Raw genomic sequence first — 24,968 nt, 5'->3', positions numbered from 1 at the left:
ACCTTGGGTCTTGTCTGGTGTGGTAGATCTGAGCCTCTATTGCTCTGGTGTTTAGGGCCTGTTCCTGTGCAGCCAGGATGAGAGCCTCTGTGCTGTCCTTGAGTCCAGCTTTCTCCAGCCATTATATATATATATATATATATATATATATATATATATATATATATATATATATATATAGTTGTCTGTATATATATATATACAGACAACTGTTGGAACAGAGCACACAGGTTATGCTACAGCAGGGTTGGGGGAGAGGAGAGGAGGGAGTGGTTGAGCAAACCTCCATCGATCAGAGAGAAGGAGAGAGAGAGGCAGGACAAGCAGCTCCACTCTGCGTGTTCAGCCCTCCGGACTCCTTCCTCCTCCTCCTCCTCCTCCTCCTCCTCTCATCCTCCTCCCGTGGCTCTCTGCCTGCTGATGCTTACTGGAGGTGAAGCTGCGCTTCTCTTGCGTTCATCCCGGTAAATTCATCCCGGATCGACCTCAGTTCTTCCTCCTTGTTTTTTTCTTTATTTGCATTTTTGACCTGCCGTCTCTGATGACAGCGCAGGTGATCAGTTGTTACCAGACAAACCCTGAGTGAGACGGAGGGATTCAGACCCAGAAGAGTCCACGGGAACACGGGGAGGGAAGCTGCAACTTCTCGGGATTGTGTCCGCCGCTCGGAACTCAGATTCTATCGGCACCGGTAAGGGCGGATTGTGCGCAGCCTGCCGCAACAAAGCAATATCTCTCTCTCTCTTTCTTTCTCTCTCTCTCTCTCTCTTTCTCTCTCTCTTTCTCTCTCTCTTTCTCTCTGTGTCCCGGACCACCGCAGCGCGCGCCGCAGGAGAACACGCGCCCCTGCCCGGATGTTCTCCTGTCGTTGTGTTTACGTCGCGTGCTGCTCCAGGTGAAAGGTTGTCACGAGAGACATCCGCAGCGCGTGACACACCAGTGAAGTGTTGCATCCGGGTGCTCGTTGAGCAAATGGTGTTTGTTTCCAGAGAGCTTGGTGCTTTAAGTGCTCGTCTAATTGCCCCGCTGTTGTGTTTTAGTGCCCCGTTGAAAGGCAGAAAGATCTGGAAGTTTGGAAAGTAAATTCACTTTGAACACCTGCCGGGACTGACGCGCGTCTCCTGTTTTCTGATTGGACAGAAGGTTATTGTTACTGTGGCGTGGACACAACCGGTGTTTTCATTATGAGCAGATTGATGTTTATGTCATCTCAAAACGTCGTAAAACCCCACAAATGTTTTGAAAAAAAAAAAAGTCACGAATCTAATTGATTGAATTAAGTCTGAAGCTGAAATAATCGAGGGTCAAAGGTGACGACAAGGTCTGCAGGGAGACAGATTCACTGCAATCCCTCACACCAAACATGCATGTGGTGACAGTAGAGAGGAGCAGTGGCGGAGCCAGAGGGGGGGCCAGGGGGGCCAGTGCCCCCCCTGTCATCTGATTGGCCCCCCTAGTGGCCCCCCCAGATGATTGACATGTATCAGCACCAGGTTATTCCTGTACATTATTTGGAATCATTCTAAGCCAACCTAATATCTAAAGAAGAAAAACAATAATAAATATATCAAAAGAAAATGTATAAAACTTTATATAAGTCCATGTGATGACATAAATAAATAGATTTTTATCAGGCGCGATACCAGCCTCCTTTATACTCATAACAAGCTGATATTCTTCTCCTGGGTGTTTCAGTTGCTGCGCTGTGGTGCAATTCAAAGGCTAAAACGCTTAATACCTGGTGGTTGTAAAACACCAATAAGTTATTTATTGATCCTCCCCAAAAAAGAGAAAAAAACGAAGAGGGGTCGACAATGTTCCTAGTTTGGAGCAGAGGTGGCGCTACAGTTTTTTTCGTTGTCCGTCAAAGAAAAAAATAATTTTATTTCCAATTTGTAGTCATCAAACGAAACATTTATTTCTCTGCTAGAAAGACGCATTTAGTTCAGTGTCCATGAGATGATATTCAGAAAGGATCTTTTATTTGATTGATTTTAGTTTCCTCTGTGATGAACTCTGCGTAAAGTCTATCATGTCTCCATGTGCGCCAGTCAAAGGTGTTAATTATAACATGTCAAATGACAGAGGGGCTTAAAAACTAACCAAATATTCAGTTTGGTTATTTTTTAAAATTATATATATGTGCACACACACATTTAAAATTTTGCCCCCCCAGAGGTAGTCCTGGCCCCCCCTTTGCCCCCCCAACTTTAAAAGTCTAGCTCCGCCACTGGAGAGGAGCATCTATATTTTAGCAGGAAGGAAAATGTTTCAACTGCTTTCTGTCCTTCTAGGTGAAGAAACAATGCTGTCAAAAGATAAAGTCTGTGCAGTACAATCAAATCTGCAGATTTAAAACAAGACGAGGAGACACAACAACAAGTCAGTGATTCTCAAACAGCTTTTACTCTTTCATAATTTATTCATCACTGAAATATTCCTAATTAAATCAAAGCTTAAGGTGTTCATTTGCAATCATTTGTAAATGAATCATGCTGATTGAACCTTTGTGACACATCAGGGGACGATTTGCTTACTATTAAATAATATCCAGTGAACTTTAATTTAAAACACAAATGTTTTAAATTAAATTGTTTTTTTTTAAACTACTATTAGTTGTTCTGTGTATCAGCAGTCAGATTCTATAAAATTAAAGAGTTTACAACACTTTATTGATGTAGCTTTAAATAAAGTCACAAAAAACAACTGATAATTGATTTCATATTTAATGACTATTTAATGACTATTTAAAAAAGAAATCACATGACCTGTCTAAGCCAATCAAAAGAGAGACAGACCTACGAAGCTGTTGGTCATTTCTCACTGCCGTTCACTTCCTACTTATACTTATTACCTTCTTACTTAAAGCATGACATCAGTTTGGTTTTCAATTTTCACAAACTATGGAAATAAACTGTCATAAAAATGGTGAAATATGAGTCATTTATTCAAATGAATATTAAAATTAAAAAATGTATTACAGCCCTTTTTCCTTTAATTTTAGCTCTGATCTCCAGAGATTATAGAAAGCTATTTGGAATCCTCTTTTATTAAAGTTGGTGCAAAACCCTGGTGGGTTATGAATTGATGCTCCCTCACGGCGCTGTTTTACATAAAAAAGAAAAGTTATTACGAAATTAATCACAAAACTCGAAAGGGTAAGAAACAGCAATGGGGCGAAATCATCAGCACTTTATATAAAAATAACAACAACAAAGGAAAACGTGTTAAAATTCAGATTAAAATCAAAGATTTCTAATTTCAAGTGACCAAAACTGTGAGAGTTTTTCATACAAGAAATGAAATGAGAAATAAAATCTTAACATTTTTATAGGATTAGTTACATGTTAGCTAAAGAATAACCATTCTAACTTTACATTCTGCCTAATGTTATTTAATTATTGTAAAAAAATAAAACAAAATTCATAACTGACCTCCATCCCTCACATATTAATGAGCAGCATGTATCGTTGTTTCCTTTTTCTTGTGGATAATTAAGTTAAATATGCCAGAAATACAATATTGCACATCTCTGCTCTAAAAGAAAATAATGAATATATTTAAAAATATATTTTTGCAGGAATTAAATCCCCTGGAAATACTCTGCATACCTTAAATGTATCTGAAAGTGTGTGTGCCTCATGCTGCTCGTCAACCTGCAGTAAGGGTCCTTCAAAGAGAAGAAGCTTGCTGGGTAATTGCTACTATTTCACTGCATGATTACATTTTTGCATCTTTAAGCATTTTGAGTCTCTGTGAGGTGGGAAAATATTTTGAATGTGGAGAAAACTCAAGTGCTCAGCGGCTCTCTGCTGATCTCATTTTTCTTTTTCGGTTTTTTAGAATTCCTGATGACATAAAGTTTTAATGGAGGGCTCACCTTCTCTAAACTTTTTTCCTTTAATTATATTCAGGGTGGCAGCAACAGCTGAGTGAGAATCTCTCAGAAGGCTTCAATCATTAATGTTTTTATTTTAAGCATAATGCTTATGTAACCCAGGTTATTTTGGGGCAACCCAGATATTTTTAAGACGTTTTGTCTCCCTTTGTATTTTTATCCTGCCAACCCCACTAGTACTAAGGTTGAAATCCTGTGAGATTTTGTGGGATTTGAGTTTGTAAAAGTGGGCGGCGCCTGGTGTTTGGTCTGGGGGAGCATGTGGTGGACAGGGAGGTTTATGCTAGCTGCTGCAGGTGCTCTTTAAATCCATCCATTTTCTTACACCCTGGTCCCTCGGTGGGGTCAGGGGGTGCTGGTGCCTCTCCAGCTGATGTTTTGGGTGAGAGGCGGGGTCACCCTGGACAGGTCGCCAGTCTGTCGCAGGGCAACACAGAGACACACAACCATGCACACACACACTCACACCTAGGGACAATTTGGAGAGGCCAATTAACCTGACAGTCATGTTTTTGGACTGTGGGAGGAAACCGGAGTACCTGGAGAAAGCCCACCATGCACAGGGAGAACATGCAAGCTCCATGCAGAAAGACCGGGAATTGAACCCAGAACCTTCTTGCTGCAAGGCAACAGCTCTACCAACTGCGCCACTGTGCAGCCTGCTCCTTAAATCGTTTTAAATTATTAGTTTTTCATTTCTGACTATGCTATTCTTATTGATATCTACTGATTTCTACTGATGTCTCTAATCTTCAGTAGAAAGTTTTCTTGGACTTAGAAATTGGAAGAAATGAACTGGTGAGTGTTTGTCCTGTTGTTATGCTAATGCTAACATTAGCATGCTATATTAAGGCTGATGCTACGTTTTGGTGTTGAATTTTGACCATTGAGCTTATTTTTTTCAGTACTGTTTGATGAAAGAGTTGTTTATTGTCTGACGGTTCAACATTTAACATTCAGTTCTTATTAATGAAGATGAATAATCTGAACTAATGCCATTATAGTGGGTTATGATAACCAGTTAAGTGAATCATGTATATGTTCTGAACTGATTCTGCTGTTCTGAACTGATTCAGCTGTTCTGAACTGATTCAGCTGTTCTGAACAGGTTCAGCTGTTCTGAACAGGTTCAGCTGTTCTGAACTGATTCTGCTGTTCTGAACTGATTCTGCAGTTCTGAACGGATTCTGCAGTTCTGAACTGATTCAGCTGTTCTGAACTGATTCTGCTGTCCTGAACTGATTCAGCTGTTCTGAACTGATTCTGCTGTTCTGAACTGATTCAGCTGTCCTGAACTGATTCAGCTGTCCTGAACTGATTCTGCAGTTCTGAACTGATTCTGCTGTTCTGAACTGATTCAGCTGTTCTGAACTGATTCAGCTGTTCTGAACTGATTCTGCTGTCCTGAACTGATTCTGCTGTTCTGAACTGATTCAGCTGTTCTGAACTGATTCTGCTGTTCTGAACTGATTCAGCTGTTCTGAACTGATTCTGCTGTTCTGAACAGGTTCAGCTGTTCTGAACTGATTCTGCTGTTCTGAACTGATTCTGCAGTTCTGAACTGATTCTGCTGTTCTGAACTGATTCAGCTGTTCTGAACTGATTCTGCTGTCCTGAACTGATTCTGCTGTTCTGAACTGATTCTGCTGTTCTGAACTGATTCAGCTGTCCTGAACTGATTCAGCTGTCCTGAACTGATTCTGCTGTTCTGAACTGATTCTGCTGTTCTGAACTGATTCTGCTGTTCTGAACTGATTCTGCTGTTCTGAACTGATTCTGCTGTTCTGAACTGATTCAGCTGTTCTGAACTGATTCTGCTGTTCTGAACTGATTCAGCTGTTCTGAACTGATTCTGCTGTCCTGAACTGATTCTGCTGTTCTGAACTGATTCAGCTGTTCTGAACTGATTCTGCTGTCCTGAACTGATTCTGCTGTTCTGAACTGATTCAGCTGTTCTGAACTGATTCTGCTGTTCTGAACTGATTCAGCTGTTCTGAACTGATTCTGCTGTTCTGAACAGGTTCAGCTGTTCTGAACTGATTCTGCTGTTCTGAACTGATTCTGCAGTTCTGAACTGATTCTGCTGTTCTGAACTGATTCAGCTGTTCTGAACTGATTCTGCTGTCCTGAACTGATTCTGCTGTTCTGAACTGATTCTGCTGTTCTGAACTGATTCAGCTGTCCTGAACTGATTCAGCTGTTCTGAACTGATTCTGCAGTTCTGAACTGATTCTGCTGTTCTGAACTGATTCTGCTGTTCTGAACTGATTCAGCTGTTCTGAACTGATTCTGCTGTTCTGAACTGATTCAGCTGTTCTGAACTGACTCAGTTCAACATCTAAACCTGCTAAAGACTCTGTCTGTCTTGGATCGGTGACCGGTTAAACAGAATTTGACTATTTCTGCTTGTGCTGGATCTTTATCAGTTTGACGCTTTTGAAAGAATTCAATTCAATCAACTTCTTTGTAAACATTTGTGGTTGATGGAAAGTTGAACCAGATATTTGTTGATGAAAGTTTAACCTGTATATATTGTAAATATTTTTCTAACTACAGTATAAATCACCTTTTGCTCTTTTTTCTTTTGTATGTTGCGTTGAAGACGACACTGATCCTCCCTGAGTCGTATCTTTGATAAATTGCCTCTTACTTTAATTACTTATCACCTTATTTTAAATTGATTTCTGCAACATAAATGCGGCACTCAGAGCCAGATTTAATGCTAAAATGCACAAAGGGTTTTATAAATCTGAGCAATTTGATGTTGAATTATGTTATTTCATCCATTTCCAATGCAGTTGCTATGCAATTGGCTGCCATCATTCTAATAAAGATTTCACTCTAAAATATGTTTCCTATGGGCTTGAATGACACCATTCAGTTCTTGTTCCGGTTCTGTTTGGGAACTTCAATAGATTTCATTAAGGAAACTGCAGGTTTGAGTTCTGCTGGCTCCTGGTTGACATTTTATGATTTATTGGTTTGATTGTGTGGCTTGTGTTGTACTGAACTGGATGGTATGCAACTGGATTTGAGTGAAGCCGATTGCATTAGATCCAGTTGTAACTGGATTGTTCTGGAATGAATTCAAGCGGACTAATTGGATTGGTCTTGTTTCTTTTTGTTTGTTTTTTGTAAAGTGTCTTGGAGGACTCTTGTGGGTAATTGGTTTTATTCTAAATAAACTCATGAAGTGAATGGTGTCTCCGGTCTGATAAGCCCGTGGAGCTGCAGGTCCAGCCTGCTCTGTTGTTGCTAGCTAAGGGTTGATGCAACAAAGCGCCGCCTCTCTGAAAGCTCCAGTATCAGCCTTAGACACAACAAAAAGAAACACTGCATAACGTATTTACTGCAGCAGAGACATGAAGCAGGAACAGTATTTTTTTTTTGTACTTGACCTTAAGCATTAAAACATCTGTAAACACATGAGCAGGTTGAAAATAAGCAGAGACTGTGACTTCCTCCGGTTTACCTGAACTGTTTGGGCTTATTAACAACTGTTTGTGTTGGATGTTTCCTCTGCGGACGCAGTGAGCTCAACCAATGTTTGGTGCCATGTACCTGCAGACTCATTCTGCTGATAACATTTGTGTATATTTAGTTAGCAATATTTATCGCCTGCCTGGCTGTGTTTAATTTACACCCCAGTTTTCTTCTGTTATTTGTCTAAAATGCAGCTGCTTGGGCTTCTTGACATCTCCTTTACAGATCTGGCAAAAGTTTTATTGCTGGTCTTACGTAGGGTGTTGCGGTATGTGTAATTCATTTTTTTTTTCAAATATAATCAAGCACACTTCCTTTAATACTCGGATTGTTCATTGTTTACTGAATGTCTGATGAATTTCAAGCAGCAAAAACCTTTTATTTTCCATACATGGAGGGAATAGCGTCCCCTAGTGGCTCAATTGGAGTGTTGCACAAAACAAAGGAATGATGGGAGACATTTCTGGCTCTGGTCAGCTGGTTGACATGAAAATCAGGAACTCTTCTGGAGAATAAGAACAAACAAGTGAAGTCATGCATTGTTTTATTAAAATGACAACAGAGAGTTTTGGTGTCTACACAAATTTCACACTTTATTTATTTAATTACGCTTTCTGAGCCATTGGAAACAAGATTTCTTGCAATAAATTGCCAATTAGTTTCTTCATTTTATCTGTTTCACTTTGGCTGTTCTGCTCCTAATTGCACTGACTGAACAAATTGAAGTTGTTTTTAGATGTTTGTCCAGCTTGTGAAGCTATTGGTGTATCTAAATGTGCTAAATTAGTAATTCAGTACAGTTGTGTCAAACATTTCCAGTCAGTTTCGATGTATCGATATCGGCCAATGCTAAACATCAGATATCAGTATTGGAAGTTAAAAAAAGTGGATCAGTGCATCCTTAAGTTTAGCTACATGTTTGCCATTGTGCCAAACTTATGCAAGTTTCAATTTGTTTGTTATTGTTGCAAGATTCTGGATTTACAAAATGGCGGCCGTCTAAGGTTGACATGACGAAGGTAAATGCCACTATTCTGTAAACTTTCCAAAGGTGCCTCAGATTTTAACTCCACTTTGTGATCATCTGAAGTTTAGTTATTTTAGAAAAAATTAATTCAAATACTGGGTTCACTTTTTTATTTTTTCTCTCATGTCTGAACTAAACGGTAAGGAAAACATGTAGTGACACCAATAAGTCCTGAAAGAATGAAAACACAACATCAATGCTGGGAGTAATTCCAGGCGTGTCGGCCATGATTACGTTCTTCACTGCTGGTGATAGAAATTTTACATGTCGCAGAGAAAAACTGTTTTATTTTAATACAACAAGAGCTATGTGAAAGTTGAGAGCAGAGATGAGTTTGGCACATCAAATGTGTTGCCGTGTGCAAGACGTCACGTTGTTGCTTCATCAAAACCAAAGCATTAATTTGTTGTTTTCAGTTTTCGTCAAAATTATTCATGCGCTCATCAATTATTTCAGTTATGATGTTGCAGCTGCACTGCTGCCTGGCAGGAAGGAGGTTCAGGGTTTGAATCCCAGCCTGGGCTGTTTCTGCGTGGAGTTAGCATGTAGCATTCACGTTCTTCCGGTGCATGCCTGGTTCTGCAGGTGTTCTCCTCCCACGGCTCAGAGCTGTCAGGTTAATTGGTCCAAATTGGTTGTTTATCCTGTGTGATGGACTGATGTCTGACCCCGCCTCTCGCCTAATGACTGCTGCAGGTATTCACTGTGACGGATGGATTTTAATCACTTATTTCAACTGTTTTACCTCTTCTGGATAAAAAAAAAAAGATGATGCAACAATTTCTTTCAATAACAGAGTTTGGTGTGCAAGTTTGCTTTTGTTGTGATTTTGTTTCTAATCCACACAAGGGATCTTACAGGCTCATAAATGTACCCACACCCCACTGATGTTTGACTAAACGTCATTTAACAAACTGCATAGAAATCAGCTCTTTTGGAATAATCCTGCTTAATATTCTGCCTTCCTTCACAATTGGTAGAGCTCATTTAAAGTGGTTGACTTCTTGTCGCAGACCAAGCTTTGAAATAAAGTTCATACATTTTCACAAATTTTAAATTTGGATTATTATGCTGTTGGAACACCCAACAGTGTCTGTTTCAACACGGTTGTTGATTTTAGTTCAGCTAAACTTTATTCTGAAGCTGCCACACATATAGATCAGGTTAAAGCTGCAATATGTAACGTTTATAGAAGATATTTTCTTACATATTTGTTGAAATGGTCACCATGTCTTCCTTCTCTCAGTGCTAACAACCAGAGCTGATCAGTGGATGTAAATTTGACAATTTTTTTGTTGTGAATACATGTGATATGAACAACACTGAACACAACAGGGTTAAAACGATTAATCGGATTAATCACGATGAATCATTTACTGAAGTAATTGCCAATTAATTTAATAACTGATTAATCGTTAACTGGATTAAATAAACTCTAGAAAAAGGCTGTTTGCTAAAAACAACTCTGATCAGTAATTAAACAAAACCTGGACAAATTGTGGGTACATTTTGTGTTTAATATGTGAATATTTTATGTTAATTATACCCAGTTAAAAAAACTCATATTAAGCTTCTTTTAATTATTAATCAGTTAATCTGAAAAATAATCAACAGATCAGCTTTAAACTGTGATGCTAAGTCAAACAGAAGATCTGAACTTTTCTCATGTTGTTAGTTTTTTTTTTTAAATCTTAGTTCACTAATGGAGTGCTGTTTTATTCAACAGTTTTTATTTTCCTATTTAAAATGATTTATTTTTCGTCTTTTAACATATTTCTAATATTGAATAAAAAAGGTTTAAATGGTAAATGAATTTTTTAAAAATCCTGAATAATCGATTGATTAATAGATGACTAAACTAGCAGTTAGTTGCAGCCCTACAAAAGCCTGCACTGCATTGATTTAAAGTGATTTAAAGTGAAGCCCAGATATCCGTCACCGTGTGTGAGACCTGCACTGCTGCTCACCAAAACATGGGAGTCATTAGTGCTGCTTTGTCCTCTCACACGTACCTGAAGTGGTATACAGCAGCCCACCCAGCGCGGCGTTGCAGCCTTACATGGAAACACACTAACGGCTCTGACTTTAACTCCTTATTCATGAAGGCTCAGGCAGCCAAAACACACACACACACACACACACACACACACACACACTGCTGCTGCAGCAGAGCCTGCAAAAACAAAACGTGCCGTGTGTTTTTGAAAACTTTGGACAGCAAGAGACCAGGCAGGAGTGGAAAACGATGTAGACAGATTTGGAGGGAGAAGAGAAGAAGGAGTGAAGGAATGGAGGAGCGTCTGTAACGCCTGAACCCGGAGCTGAGCAGGAACCCAGGGGAAACTCAGCTGCACAGTGAAGTTACTTTGCTTTTTTTTTGATGTGATGAATATTCATGACTAGCAGGAAGATGGTGGTTCACGGCGTCCTTTTGATGTATTGCTGATGCAGGCTGCATGCAGCGGTGTTGCAGTGTTTCCCACAGAATTAGATTGTTCTTGTGGCAGCAGCTGATGTCGGCGGTGGGAGGCGCGTGTGTGATCAGACAGAGCCTCACACACACCTGAACATGTGACTATTTATAAAGTTTCCACGGTGACAGATTTATTTGCCTTAATATGTTCAGCTGCAACCTGCAAACAATCCGAGTTATTTAGAGTAACGTTACTTCGAACGGTTGGTTGCCATCTTTAAGCTAGTGGACCGCCACTGTTTAATTTTTCTATAACATAAATGAGAAATATGCCAGTTCATGGAGCATGTCTGAAATAATCAGATAAATGACTGCTTGTGAAGCTGAACTACGTTGGCACTGTGCTACATGTTGTTGTCCCTGGTGCTGATTGGCTGAACCCCAACCGAAAATGGTAGACTGTAGATTTTGGCTTCCACAACATCCACCATGTATGAAAGCATATTGTCCTATATTTGGGTTTTGAACTATTAAGAAGGCACTCCTCAAGTGGAGGAGTTTAAGTATCTGGGGATCTTGTTCACGAATGAGGGAAGAAGGGAGCGGGAGGTCGACAGGCGGATTGGGGCAGCGTCTGCCGTGAAGCGGGCGCTGTACCGGTCCGTCGTGGTGAAGAGAGAGCTGAGCCAAAAAGCTAAGCTCTCGATTTACCGGTCGATCTACGTTCCCACCCTCATCTATGGTCATGAGCTTTGGGTCATGACCGAAAGAACGAGATCACGGGTACAAGCGGCCGAAATGGGTTTCCTCCGCAGGGTGGCTGGGCTCTCCCTTAGAGAGAGAAGCTCGGTCATCCGGGAGGGACTCAGAGTAGAGCCGCTGCTCCTCCACGTCGAGAGGAGCCAGTTGAGGCTCGGGCATCTGGTCAGGATGCCTCCTGGACGCCTCCCTGGTGAGGTGTTCCGGGCACGTCCCACCGGGAGGAGGCCTCGGGGAAGACCCAGGACACGCTGGAGGGACTACGTCTCTCGGCTGGCCTGGGAACGCCTTGGGATTCCCCCGGAGGAGCTGGAAGAAGTGGCTGGGGAGAGGGAAGTCTGGGCCTCCCTTCTGAAGCTCGACCCGACCCCGGATAAGAGGAAGAAAATGGATGGATGGATGGATGGATGGATGGATGGATGGATGGAAAAAGGCAGTTGTGAATGTTCAGAGTGCAAAATGTCTCAAATTTTCTGCTTAGAAATTTGAACATCATCCAAAATAAAAATACTGACCTGGTATTTAACAGAAACTGTTCAGGTATCAGTCAGTGAAACACACAGAGTATGTAAACATCTGGCCTCAAACATTGTTGTCAGAAGTTGGCGTTGAGAGGCGGATCATCGTAATGAACTCTTTCTTTGCGGCTTGCCTCATGCCAGCTGTGGCGTCAACATGTCTCTCCTGTCTCTCTTGGGCAGGAGCGGCGGCTTCGTTTCATCCAGACATGGATTTTCTGGACCTGCGGTTCTTCAACAGCTCCTTTTTCAACGAAAATTTCACCGATGACTTCAACAAGACGGAGACAGAAGCCCTGCTGCCAGCGGGATTCAGGGTCACCATCGTGGTCGTCTACATGATCGTCTGCGTCTTCGGCCTGGTGGGAAATTTCCTGGTCATGTACGTCATCATCAGGTGAGCCCAGAACGCTTCCTTCATTTTACCAGCTTTGTTTTACAGTGATGTTCAAAAAAACATCACTGTTTCCATTAATATCCTGCTGGTAAGTTTGGATCAGCAGCAGGTTAGTTTCATGCTTAAAGCTTCTTAAATATTAAATCTGTAATTAAGTTGAAAAATCTTATTTAGCTTTCATTTTGTGAAACAACTATGACAAAGTAAAACACCTTTTTGGTGAAACTTTTGTGTTTTATTTGGTGCCCAGAGGTAGAAACTTTTACCTGAGTATCTTTTTTGAAAAATTTAATTTCACCAGATTGTCATCTTTACTTTTTCTTGAGTGTGTTTTTATGAACGTATTGCTTCTTTCGCTTAAGAATAATTTTTGCATAAACTACCAAATGTGAATAACTTATCTAAATAAAGAACCATCATATTTAACCAGAAATACAAACATGTCTCACATAACTACTGATATGTTAAAGTGAGACTTGAATCTGTCTCTCTGTTTTTTCATTCATAAAAACATCTTGTTACTTTTTATTTGAGTAATTGATGCTGAAGTTGTTTTTCTTACTGGAGTATAACTTTTGCTGCCTTACTTCATCAACCCTCCAACACAGTGGTTCTTAACCTTTTCTGAGGAACCGAACCCACCAGTTTCATATGCGCATTCACTGAACCCTTCTGTAGTGATAAATAAAATATGATTTTTTTCCCCCAAATTCAAGACATAGGGGTGACCCAGCTAGACTCTAGTTGGGTCACCCCATGATCACCAAGTCTTCTTAAAAGGTAGACTCTCTGAGATCAGTTCTTCAAAATACAGTCAGTGTTTTCAGCAAAGTTGAGCTGACTGTATGACCCAAGGTATCTAAAATGTGCCACAGTTTCAACAGGTTGGCCATCGAGAGAAACTGGAACCACATTAAGGTCTTTAGATCATTTAATTAGCTCTACATTCTTAAGAGAATGAAAAATTAATAATAAATAATACAGACTTTGCAGTATTCTGATTTAGTAACGTAATTATATTAGTTGTGTTACCACCCCCACGCCACTAGAGGCAGTAGCAACCCCGAAAAGATGCTGAAGTAAATAAAGACACAAGTTCAAATTCCTGCTGAGAGTGGAGCTCCTTCAATCAGGGCTCCTCCGCAGCTCTGATTGGCTAAGCAATGTAACGTGATCCTCTGATTGGCTAAGCAATGTAACATGATCCTCTGATTGGCTAAGCAATGTAACGTGATCCTCTGATTGGCTAAGCAATGTAACGTGATCCTCTGATTGGCTAAGCAATGTAACATGATCCTCTGATTGGCTAAGCAATGTAACATGATCCTCTGATTGGCTAAGCAATGTAACGTGATCCTCTGATTGGCTAAGCAATGTAACGTGATCCTCTGCAGCAAGTGATGGCAAAGCAGGGCGTCATCACAACTTTACACAAGTGTGTCTTTACCTCCGTGGCAGAGGCTCCGCCGAACCCCTGGGGTTCGATCGAACCCAGGTTAAGAACCACTGTTCTAACATGTCAGTTGTTGCCTCCAGGATTTCATTCAAACATTGTGAATTTGTTGTAAGTTTGGTTTTCTGCAGCTTCTGTTTGTGTATGTCTATGATTATAATAGTCTTCAGAAAATAACTTGCATCAATACAATAGTTTGCAGAACTTTAGCCTCATTGAAAAGGCAAATGTTCTGTATCTGGAGGCTTCCATGTTACCTGGGATGCTTTAGCTTGGCAATGAACTTCAGGAAAATGTGAGTTTTTGTCATATTCAACCTTTTACCTGTGAAATGTTGTATCAGGTTCAAACCAGGACTCAGGCTGGGAACAATTATTTTTATTTTAAAGCTAAATATTCTCTGTAAACTCTGAAAAACACCCATAACTTGTGGTGAGCAAAATATCCGTCAAAGTGTGTCACGCTGAAAGCATTTCAGCTGTTTCACATGACAACAAGCCTCATCACGCAATGTCACCATCTGAGGATCCTACACTTGTTATCCTTCAGTTCCTGCAAAGAGTCATTGACAAATATCTGAGTTCTCTGAACGGCTTGTACAATGTTTCTTCACAAACTCGTTCAGCAGGCTCCTTCTTTGTTCCCCATCCCGGTCTGCAGGATGCAGTTTGTCAGCTGGGAGTCGCCTCCGCTCCCTCGTGATGCTCTGAAAGGATAAATAGGCGTCGCTAATGGATGGATTGAAGAGATTTCTTCTCAGAGAAACGTCCCTCACTTTCTGTTGCTTCTTTCATACAAACGTGTAATTTCTCAATCTGATTTAAAATCTGTGTCTAATTCGCCGGAGCCAGCTCTGTCAGGCAAGAACATCACAATGTCCAGAAAACGGTTTAGAAAAAGGACAAGAAGTGTTTTTTATTTCTACCGACGCAAAAAACGTCCAATATTACCTGACTTTTTTAAAGGTTTATTAGTGATTAATATTCATTTGAATTTGATTCCACACAGTATTTCTGAATTATATTGAATCCAACATTAGTATTGCTGTTAGGGCTGATAGCTGATATTTACCGATACGATATTTTTCTTCTTTCCTTTTTATCAACTTGGAAAAAACGACCATATCACTGACTTCATCTCTGCTTCAATTACACTACCCACAGTCCTTTGCGGCATTACTGTCACATGACCGACCTCTTCCATTTCCCCTCCAGAAACAAACGGCGACAAGAAGGATGGTTGTTAATATTGGCCCAGTTTCAGTTTCATTTATTGAGCCGACACCGAAATGTAACTAATGTACTGATACTGATGTTAGATAATACAGTCAATAATACATATATATTTATATCAGTTCATTCATTTAAGCCTGATTTGAAGGCTAAACTATAAACTACATGACTCTTTAACAGTTTCTCCCTGAGTGAAATTTTGAGTTTATTACTTGCTGGTTGAGTTAATAAATTTAGCCTTTTTTTAAAATGCCGTCAAAGAAAAGACTAAAGGAAACAATACAAACAAGTAAAGAACAACATTCAGTTAAGATAAATTGGATTCATTCTTTTTAAGCATATTGAAAGAAGCAACACTTAACCTACAATCTCAGGTCCTTTGAAAGCAGAAATGCGTTCTTACCGACACGATGCTCTTCCTTTTTCAGAGAATTTGGTTAAATAACCTGCCAGTTACATCGCTGTGGAAGAAAAACTCTCTTTTGCATAGCTGGTGCGACTGACATTTTCTTTCCCTCGATATATACTGAAAGTTTTGCCTCTGGTGGTGTGCCTGCATGAAGTAGAGAGAAAACGAGGAAACAAAAGTCAGACAGAGCTGCGATGGTCACGTGTCGACTGTGGGAGGCCAGAACGGTTGCAGGAGAGGAGAGCAGGAAGTCTTAGCAGTGATTCAGACACGGCTGATGCTGCTGCTTAGCCTCAAACTGAGGTGGAGACGTACCAAAAACCAGCCAGAAACACGGCAGGTGGAGCTCCATGTCACAGGAACAGGCGATGGAGAGGAAAAGGAAAACGGGACAACACAAACAAACTGGGATTAAACATTTCAGGCAGAATATTGAAGCAAAAATAAATAACTGGTCAGTTTTGGTTCACAGTTGTAACTAAAGTGGAGATGCTGATCTTTAACTGATGGTGCATCGTCTGGGGAAAACAGCAAACAGTACAGCATGTAAACAGTAGATACTGTCTGTCAAACACGGGGGAGGAGGGCTGGTGCTGTGGGGTGGAAGTGCAGCCACAGCAGCAGGACATTCTGGAGTCAATCAGTCGACTCAAACACTGAACCAAATCCACAGCAGAATGGCTGCAAAGAATGGCCCAGTCAAAGTCAAAACACTCATACGTAGAAAATACTTTATTGTAATTTCAGGCGACAACTAGGACGGAGACCTTCTTTTTACACGTTGGCTTGTTTCATCGTGAAATCTCTGCTTAATAACTGCAGTTTGTGTTTCCTCCGGTTTGGTTGTCTGATAATAAAATCAGGTTTAGTTTATTAAACTCTTTTAAAAACATGTAAAGGCTAGAGATCAGCTGATGTCGTCCTCTTTGTAAACAAAAATCAATAAAAGTCGCAGCGCCGCTGTGAGTGTTGTTTTGATTTCCCCAGCCTCCCATTGGCTCGTCCCCTGACAGCACTTTGCATGTTTCCACCTCTCAGTGGTGTCAGAATGAAAACAGAGAGAGTCGTAACTTTCAGCGGGAGCATACCGCAGTGCAGATGATGAGCAGGGATTCCAGAGCTTCTGTTCATCGCTGCTTATACAAAAGTGAACACAGAAAATGTAACAGCCTGGAAGGAGACGGTGGACAGCTGGGGCTTCAAGTTGTCCTCCAAACATGGCTTTTTCTTCTTCTTCTTCTTAAGGGGGGAAAACGGCTGTCTGCTGGGGATCCTGTGAGAAAAATGGGCTCTGTTTCCATAACAACAGACAGGTTTTACAGTATAGAACATGGCCAGCCCAAAGAATCACAATAACCTCCCCCCTCAGAGGGAAAACAACAGAGGAAGGAGGAAAGTGAAAGAAAGAAATCTCGCATGGCTTCACAGAAACAAGCCTCAAGTGGAAATCATGTTTCAAAATAAGAGTGTTCAGAATCTGAAAGCTGCAATCTGATTGGAGGAGATTCCTAATTAAAAAAACATCAATGCATATAGGAGAGAAAAATAATGTGGAACCTTTATTGATCTCAGTTTATGGGTTCAAATGGTGAAACATGAACATGAAAATATTCACAAATGTATAAAGAGTTTGTTTAAACGAAACCTTTAACATGGATGATGGATCACTTTATTTATCCCAAGGATTCAAGTATCCAGCAGCCCATAAAAACATACATGCTCAAGTCGGATGGAAATATATTAAACTAAGACAGTTTGCTGTAAAAATAACTGAAAGTGATAAATATAGCTTTCAGTTATTTTAAGCTAGTGGACCGCTAACTCCACATATTTTATGTTTTTCTACAATGTATCTGTAATACTCATGATGACGGCTGAATGATGTCCATTTCTTGTCTTCTGAACCTGGCTAAACATTAGCCTTCAGATATAAAGCAGCCGTTGGGCTGCAGTGCAGGAAACAAAATGGGAGAGAAACATTTTTAAATTTAAATCGGTTAAAACCATCGACAAAAAACATCTGAGCTCACAAAGGCTGTGCAACATGTTGATTTATGACTAATTCTGAGTAATGTTTGCGAGTGAAGGAGTGAAGGGAGAATGAACAAAAATGACAAGTGAAGCTAAATGACAACAGATGACATGTGAGTCAGAAGATTTCTATCAGGAGTTAAAGTAAATTTCCTTCATGCAGGAGGTTGTTGCCTAACGGCTTAGTTAAATCCAGGAGGCAGAAATATTTAAATTGGTCTCCATTTTATGGACGGGGAGAAGATTAAATGATTTGTGAAGCACTAAGGATTTCTGCTGTAAATTTAAAGAAAGATTATGTCAGGCAGTCCAAATGTTTCAAAGAAAACAAACAAAAAGATTTTACTTGTGGGTTGAGGAGCCTTTTAAGAAACTAATGGAAGGAGAAGCAAACAAGCTAAGTGAAAAGATTCATCTCTCGGTAGCAGGAAAACGTTCGGTGCTGTTTGACTTCAGCTTGTCAAACAGCACCAGAAGTGGATTCAGTTTCTTTGGAGTCGCAGCAGTGAGTATATGATTAAATTACCAGGATAAAACATCTTATAGCCGCGAACCGGGTCCAGCTGATGTTGGAACAAGCTTCCATTAGTTACAGTTTAAATACTGGTTTATAGTAAAGTTTTACAGTTTAGGCAAAATGAAATGACAATAACTGTAAACTTTGGGGTTCCAGTATATACATGCTCTAATCATTTAAATCGGACTTTGTTCAAAATCACGGGTACAAGCGGCCGAAATGGGTTTCCTCCTCCGCAGGGTGGCTGGGCTCTCCCTTAGAGAGAGAAGCTCGGTCATCCGGGAGGGACTCAGAGTAGAGCCGCTGCTCCTCCACGTCGAGAGGAGCCAGTTGAGGCTCGGGCATCTGGTCAGGATGCCTCCTGGACGCCTCCCTGGTGAGGAGATCATGTCCCACCAGGAGGAGGGGAGACCCAGGACACGCTGGAGGGACAATGTCTCTCTATGGCCTGGGAACGCCTTGGGATTCCTAGAGGAGCTGGAAGAGGCTGGGGAGGGAAGTCTGGGCCTCCATTCTGAAGCTGCTGCCCCCGTGACCCGACCCTGCATAGGATGGATGGATGGATGGATGGATGGATGGATGGATGGATGGATGGATGGATGGATGGATGGATGGATGGATAAAACAGATCTAATCTGATCTGTTTTATTCTCGCTCCTCTTTTCTCACATCAACTATTTTATTTCAGCCAATTTCTCAACAAAGCCTCATTTACATATTTTCTTACTTTCACTGTCATAGAGAAAACTGTCATGGTCTTAAAATGAAAATTGGCCCATTAATACTATGGTAGTAATGGTGGCCACTTTTAAATGGATTTGAGTTGCTCTTTACTACTACTAATAATAAAAATCCTCATCCTGTTTTAGCATGTCAACCCACAAAATACTCATTTTATTACAAAGTTCCTGCTGTTTTTCTTTTGGCTATAGTTTTCTCTGAACTGGTTTCAGACGCTGGTTAGAAATGACTGTCAGGATCTTTGGTTGTTTTTTTGTTTTGATTATTTCATTCTGTGTTCCTTCGTCTGTCTTTGATTGGATCGTTTCACTTTAGTTCAGTTCTTCTTAGTGTTTCTAGTTTATCATATTTCCTGTTTCGGATTCATTTCCTAGTCTGCTGTGTGCTCTCACTCGCCCCTGCGGCATTTTCTCTCTCTCTCTCTCTGCCTTCACACCTGCAGCTGGTCTGCTCATCAGTCCAGGTCTTTTGTTCATATTTCTCCTCCCAGTATTCAAACCCTTCTCTTGCTGGTTCCTCCCATTATTCTGGTTATTCTCCCTGTTGCTTCCCTGCTGGGTTTTTTATTGGATTTCTGGTTTTTGCTCTGCTCTGGCTCCCTGTCATTTTTGTAAGTTTGTTCATCATTATGATCCATGATCCCAGCTCCTGTGTGCATTTTGGTTCCACCAACTAACATAACTTTACAGTAACAGCACACTTCAAAAACAACATTTAATCAAGTGTCTTTGTTTTTGGTACACTTGAAATACGACTAACTTACAAATAACGTTTCAGGAAGCTACAGGACAGGGGTGTCAAACTCCAGTCCTCTGCTGTCCTGCAGTTTTTAGATGTGCCACAGGTACAAAACACTGGAATGAAACGGCTTCATTACCTCCTCCTTGTGTAGATACGTTCTCCAGAGTCCTGCTAATGACCTAATTATTCAGGTGGTGCAGCAGAGGCACATCTAAAAGCTGCAGGGCAGCGGCCCTCCAGGACGGGAGTTTGTGATGTAGGAGCTTGTTTTAAATACATATTTCACTGATATTGATGAAAGAATACTAGTTCCACTGGCAGAATATTTCACTTATAATGTTGGAAAAATGTCTTATAAGTGAAATAATCTTCAAATTCAGATTATAAAAAACTTTTTCAGAAACATTAAGCAACTATTCACTTTAAGCAACCTCCTATGTCTTGCTAGTAAATTATTGTAAGTTAGTTTTGTTGTATTTCAAGTGTACAAAAGTATTTGCACTACAAACTAGACCAGAACTACGTGGTAAGATTTAGATTTTTCTCAGCTTCATTATCTGGTCGTCTCTCCTGTTCGCCTGCAGCTGGATTCTAACGGGGCAGAAATTCACCATGAAAATCTTCCTTAATGTGCATTAGTGCAAACAATGAAAACCTTCTTTGACCATCACAGAAGCCAACATCTACAACTTATTTCTAATCAGCTCTATGGAGAAAGAAAGATGCTGCAGGATTGGCTGCTTTGGCAGCACCAGCCAACGGCATCCCAGCTGGATTCTCCTTAAATATTAGTTATGCTTTACAAAAAGACACATAAATAGGCTAATGTTCTTTGGATTTGTGTTAAACAGAAACATCTGTGAATGTTGATTCAGAAATAGGTGGGGGTCGGCTGTATTGTGACAATCAGATATTCTCTAAAATCTTACGAATGTCTTGAACCTTTTCAGACTCGACACTGATGAAGCCCAAATGGAAATGTTTAAAAAGCAGTCTGTGACTTAACATTCAGATTCCTGCTTACACAACAAATGCTTCCTTTTCTGGAATGTTACTTATTACTTATTGTCAAAGTTACCCAGAAATCCACCATTAGCAGTTTGTGCATCATGTTGTTTTCTGTTGGAGGGGAGATGAAAGGCCAGCTTCAGCTACCAGCAGGACCAGATTTTGCATGATGATTTTCCAGGCTCTTAATAACTGCAGCGATTAAAGCCGGCCTCTTTCATAACCTGGTGTGGCCGTGTGTGCAGACATTGCAGTCGGTATTTTGGGGATTATTCCTCTCTCAGCCCTTTCTGTTGTTTCGTGTCTGATTACAAAGAAGACGTTTCCAGTTTGGCTTGGAGCCGAGGAAACAACTGGAAAGGTAATCGGGCACAGATGGTTTGAAGAAAAAACTGTTACAGAAAAGATTTAAAATCGTGTTCGTGTCTGCTTTGACCTCTCTGCTCTTCAGAGGTCCATGTGTTCTTCATTCATGTTGATTAACAGCTGCTGCTCCTTTTAAATAGGAAAGAAAAGATGGTTCAATATCTTATAATACGATTTATTGTCCTGAATCTGCAGCTCTTTCTTTTTAACGGCACACAGGAGTGTCGTTATCGCTCCTCTGATGGAATCTGTTCACTCATTAGTTGCTCCTTCATGCACCTCAAAGCGTAATCCTAATGCGAGCTGCAGCTCACTCCTGACATCCTGCATGCAAGTGATGCACTGGTTAAGAAATGAGACACTGAGATGTTTTATCTGCTGAGTTTTGGAAAAAGTGGGGATTGTCTGCAGGTGGCACTCTGAAACTTATCACAGCATAGTAGGGCCATTTTAGATGAAAAAAAAAAGTGTACAGTTGTGCCAAAAATTCAGAAATCTTGAGATTAATCTAAGAAATTTTCTAGGAAAAACTTCTAAATTTCTGACAAAACTTGTGATGTTTGTAGTTCAGAAAAGTTCCAAAAGTTGCAAAGTTTTGATCTTTAAAACTCTGAAATTTCCTTGTTTTTCCAGAAAATTTCTGAGATTAATCTCAAAATGTGAATTTTTTGGCATACATTTACTATTTTTTCTAAATACAGTGGCCCTTACACACTGTTGCAGCAATTGGGTGCGATACGTTTTAAGTAGAGCTGCACCGATTTGCAGTGTTTTTGGCCGATTACCGAGCTTTAAAAAGCCCAACCTGCCGACTCCAACTTTGGCTGATTCCATTGTATTTTCTCTGAAATGTCACTAAATATATCATGAAAGCCACTGAGTGGACAGCAGTGGGGTGACTGTTGCTAACTGCAAATGTGCAGATATGACCTGGTTGGCTGCTCTGTCAGTCAAACCTCTTATGGGAGAGCAGAAGAGGTCAAAGGTTGATCTTTAGGCTTTTGCTCAGGTAGATATTATCAGTGGATAAGATCGGCTTCATATTTAAGTAAAGGCTGATCGCTGTAATCCCAAAATTAAGGAAATTAGTTTTAGTTTTAGGATGATGAATAAATGGAGGATTTTTCTTCAAACTCCAGGACTCGGTGGAGGGTCCTGACAGAAACACAGGAGACGTCACAGAGACGGAAGGGTTAATGTGATTTCGTGTTGATTTTGTTGTCTAATTTAGTTTAATGCTGTGTGTGCTTTTGTGTCCCCCTTCTTGTATTATTAGTAATCTGATAACAACAATAACAAACACTGATTACTGCATTTGTTTCATGACTATTATGATTATGTGGAAATCTAAACTGAAAAGCAAATCGTTTCATCTCATTTGTGACCATTAAAACTAGAGGATGCATGTTTCTGCAGACATTTCTATCTGCACCTGCTCATAAGCTAGCCACATCGTGTGTGTGTGTGTGTCTGCACATACGTGCCACAGGGTAATGACTGCGTCTTCCTCCTTGCTAATGACCACGGTGAATTATGGGGCCATTTACTATGAACTGCAAATGAATCCTTCCCTACTGAGAGCAGAGCGTCAGACTGTGTGTGTGTGTGTGTGTGTGTGTGTGTGTGTGGGGGGGGGGTGTGGGTGTGTGTGTGTGTGTGTTTGTTTGTGTGGGGACACCAATTATAGCTGGTTGTCACATGACTTCCCTATTTCTATAAAACAGACACAGACTCATTTGCATACATGAAGGGGATGCACGCTCCTCATCCCTGCAGCTCTCTGCTCTGAATCTGATTTTGTTATTTTAAATAGTCTGGAATCAGTCCTAATACTAATAGTCAAAAATAAAAATGAGTAAAATGTTTATGTCAAATGAAGGGCTATAACAAGATCTTAAAACATGTGCTTAGAAACTTGGATGGACAACATGACTTTGTTTGGCTGAATCAGCGCAGAATGGAAATATTTTGGGTTCCCAGTAGTCAGTCAAACACAGAAACAGAGAGACAACCTGTTACGATGCGTCTGTTCACAGCAGAGACTGACTGATAGCTGCCTTACTCACCTGACAGATGGTTTGGATGCAGAACTTTCGACGTGACTGAACAGCTAATAAGTGTCCAAAGCGAACGCAACGCTCCAGAACAGCAGCAGCAGCAAACGCACCATCTGTGAACCTCCACAGGAGGCCTTGGTGTTCACTCTTCAGCTCCTACAACTGGAGCGTTGCACACAAGGACCGTGGCCAGGCATGCTAAACCAAGCTGGTTTCAATCCAGGCATTAAAAATGAAAAAGTTTCTGTGAAGTCGGTGCAAGACGTAGCAGTAATAGTGAATAAGTTCTGCTGGAAGGGATTGTTTCAGACGTCGCCTGTGGCCTTTATGTTTCGCTGTTCCGCTGCAGGGCTTTGCTGCTGTGTGCTTACAGGTTGCTGATTGGCTGGTCCAGCTGTGTGGTTGTCATCACCACCGTGTGCATATGTTAGGAGTAGAGTCCCTAAAGGCAGAGAGTCTGGAGTTTTGCCGGAGACCAAACACAGCATGTGGATTTGTTTTTGTTTTGCTTTTTTAATTCGGAGGCCTCATTATGTTCAACACACTTCTGCTTCCGGGGATGGAGCTGAGTTAGGTTAACATTTCTGCTTTTGTTGTTGTGAAGCTAATGGCTTCCACAGGAAACGCAGCTTAGGAAGCTGAAGTCCAATCCAGGTTCATTTTCCTTGGTGCTGATTGGCTGTAAGTCCACTGTGTGGATTAACGCTCCTTAAAGGGGCGGTGTGATGTAAAAGGATGTTGCTTTAGCTTTGCATCATGTTATAATGTAATTCCCTCATCAGAGACGTACCTGGAGTGTTGCCTTGATTCCTTCATGGAGGTTTGAGAAATCCTTTAATCTCCATGGCAACCATTCAGCTGGGTAGACGTAGCCCCGCCTCCCAGAAAGAAGCTGGCCCTCAGAGCAGCCCTACCCCACTCAGCTCCTTCAGACTAGCCAGCAGCAATTAGCAAACACCTGGTAGAACTGCACACTTTTCCGCATAGCGCTGGTACAAACGTTGTTAAAGGGTTAACAGAGGAGCGACGTGTCGACTTCCTGAAGGTGGAGTTTCAGAAAGAGCAGGATTTTTTTTAAAGCGACAGAGGCGCAATTTCATGGCGATAAATTACAAAGTCAAATTTCTTTCAAGTCCTACTTCATATAACAACTGAAGCTAACATAGTTACTTGATTGTGCTGTGAAATGATTCCCTGTTAAAGTACATTTGTTGTCGTATGAAGTTATTAGCATTTCTGTGGAGGTGATCAGAACCACAGCCACAGGGGTGTAGTTGAACCTCAGTCCAGTTGGACTCAACTAAAGGAACATTCCACATTTATTAGCCAGTCATGCCATTTAAAAGACAAACTGAAAAAGTAGTATTCATTTTGTGTCGACTGCATAGGACATGAAACTATTACGATGTGAAAAATGTGCTTTGTAAAAACTAAGGGATCATGATGGAGGAGGCCACTCCGAGTTACTGACACTACACACACCTACACACACTTGTCAAAATGCAGAGCATCATTAGTTGAAAGACTCATACCAATCTGTCACAATTGGTATGAGCCTAATATACTCTACCAGATTCATTACATGAAACTTTCCAGCCATAACTTAAATAATCTTGTTGCGATCACCTTCCACCTCTCCAGATCTTCCCTGAAAATATTCAGTTTCAAATGTAGAGGCCATAAAATCGACTCTTTAAAGAGAATTACTAAAGAGTGTGCTGCATAAGTCAACATTTTATAACAGGTGATACAAGAGGGGAATAATAAGCTTTCATGGCTTCATTGACACGGCTGGAGCCCTTTGCTTGTTGTGCTCCTTTAGGTCATCCGCTGTAATTTCTGTAGATACTTGGAGAGAGTCCCTGCGGACGTTTAAAGCCACAGAATCGGTTTTCCCTCCACGGCAGAGCACCAGTCC

General features: G+C 40.8%; 1 protein-coding gene across 1 annotated transcript in view; it reads left to right on the top strand.

The window, feature by feature from the left end:
- Positions 1-293: 293 nt before the first annotated feature.
- The window catches only part of oprl1 (opiate receptor-like 1), a 90,388-nt gene continuing 65,713 nt past the window's right edge, over positions 294-24,968 (top strand). Inside the window, exons 1-3 of the mRNA XM_081609322.1 lie at positions 294-464; positions 549-691; positions 12,282-12,495. Of these exons, the coding sequence (XP_081465448.1) occupies positions 12,308-12,495 (188 nt within the window). The 5' untranslated portion in view covers positions 294-464; positions 549-691; positions 12,282-12,307. The remainder of the gene's footprint in view (positions 465-548; positions 692-12,281; positions 12,496-24,968) is intronic.

Source organism: Poecilia reticulata, chromosome 7 (assembly GCF_904066995.2).
Source record: "Poecilia reticulata chromosome 7, P_reticulata-male-v2, whole genome shotgun sequence".
NCBI lineage: Eukaryota > Metazoa > Chordata > Actinopteri > Cyprinodontiformes > Poeciliidae > Poecilia > Poecilia reticulata.
This window is presented reverse-complemented; position numbering and strand designations above follow the sequence as displayed.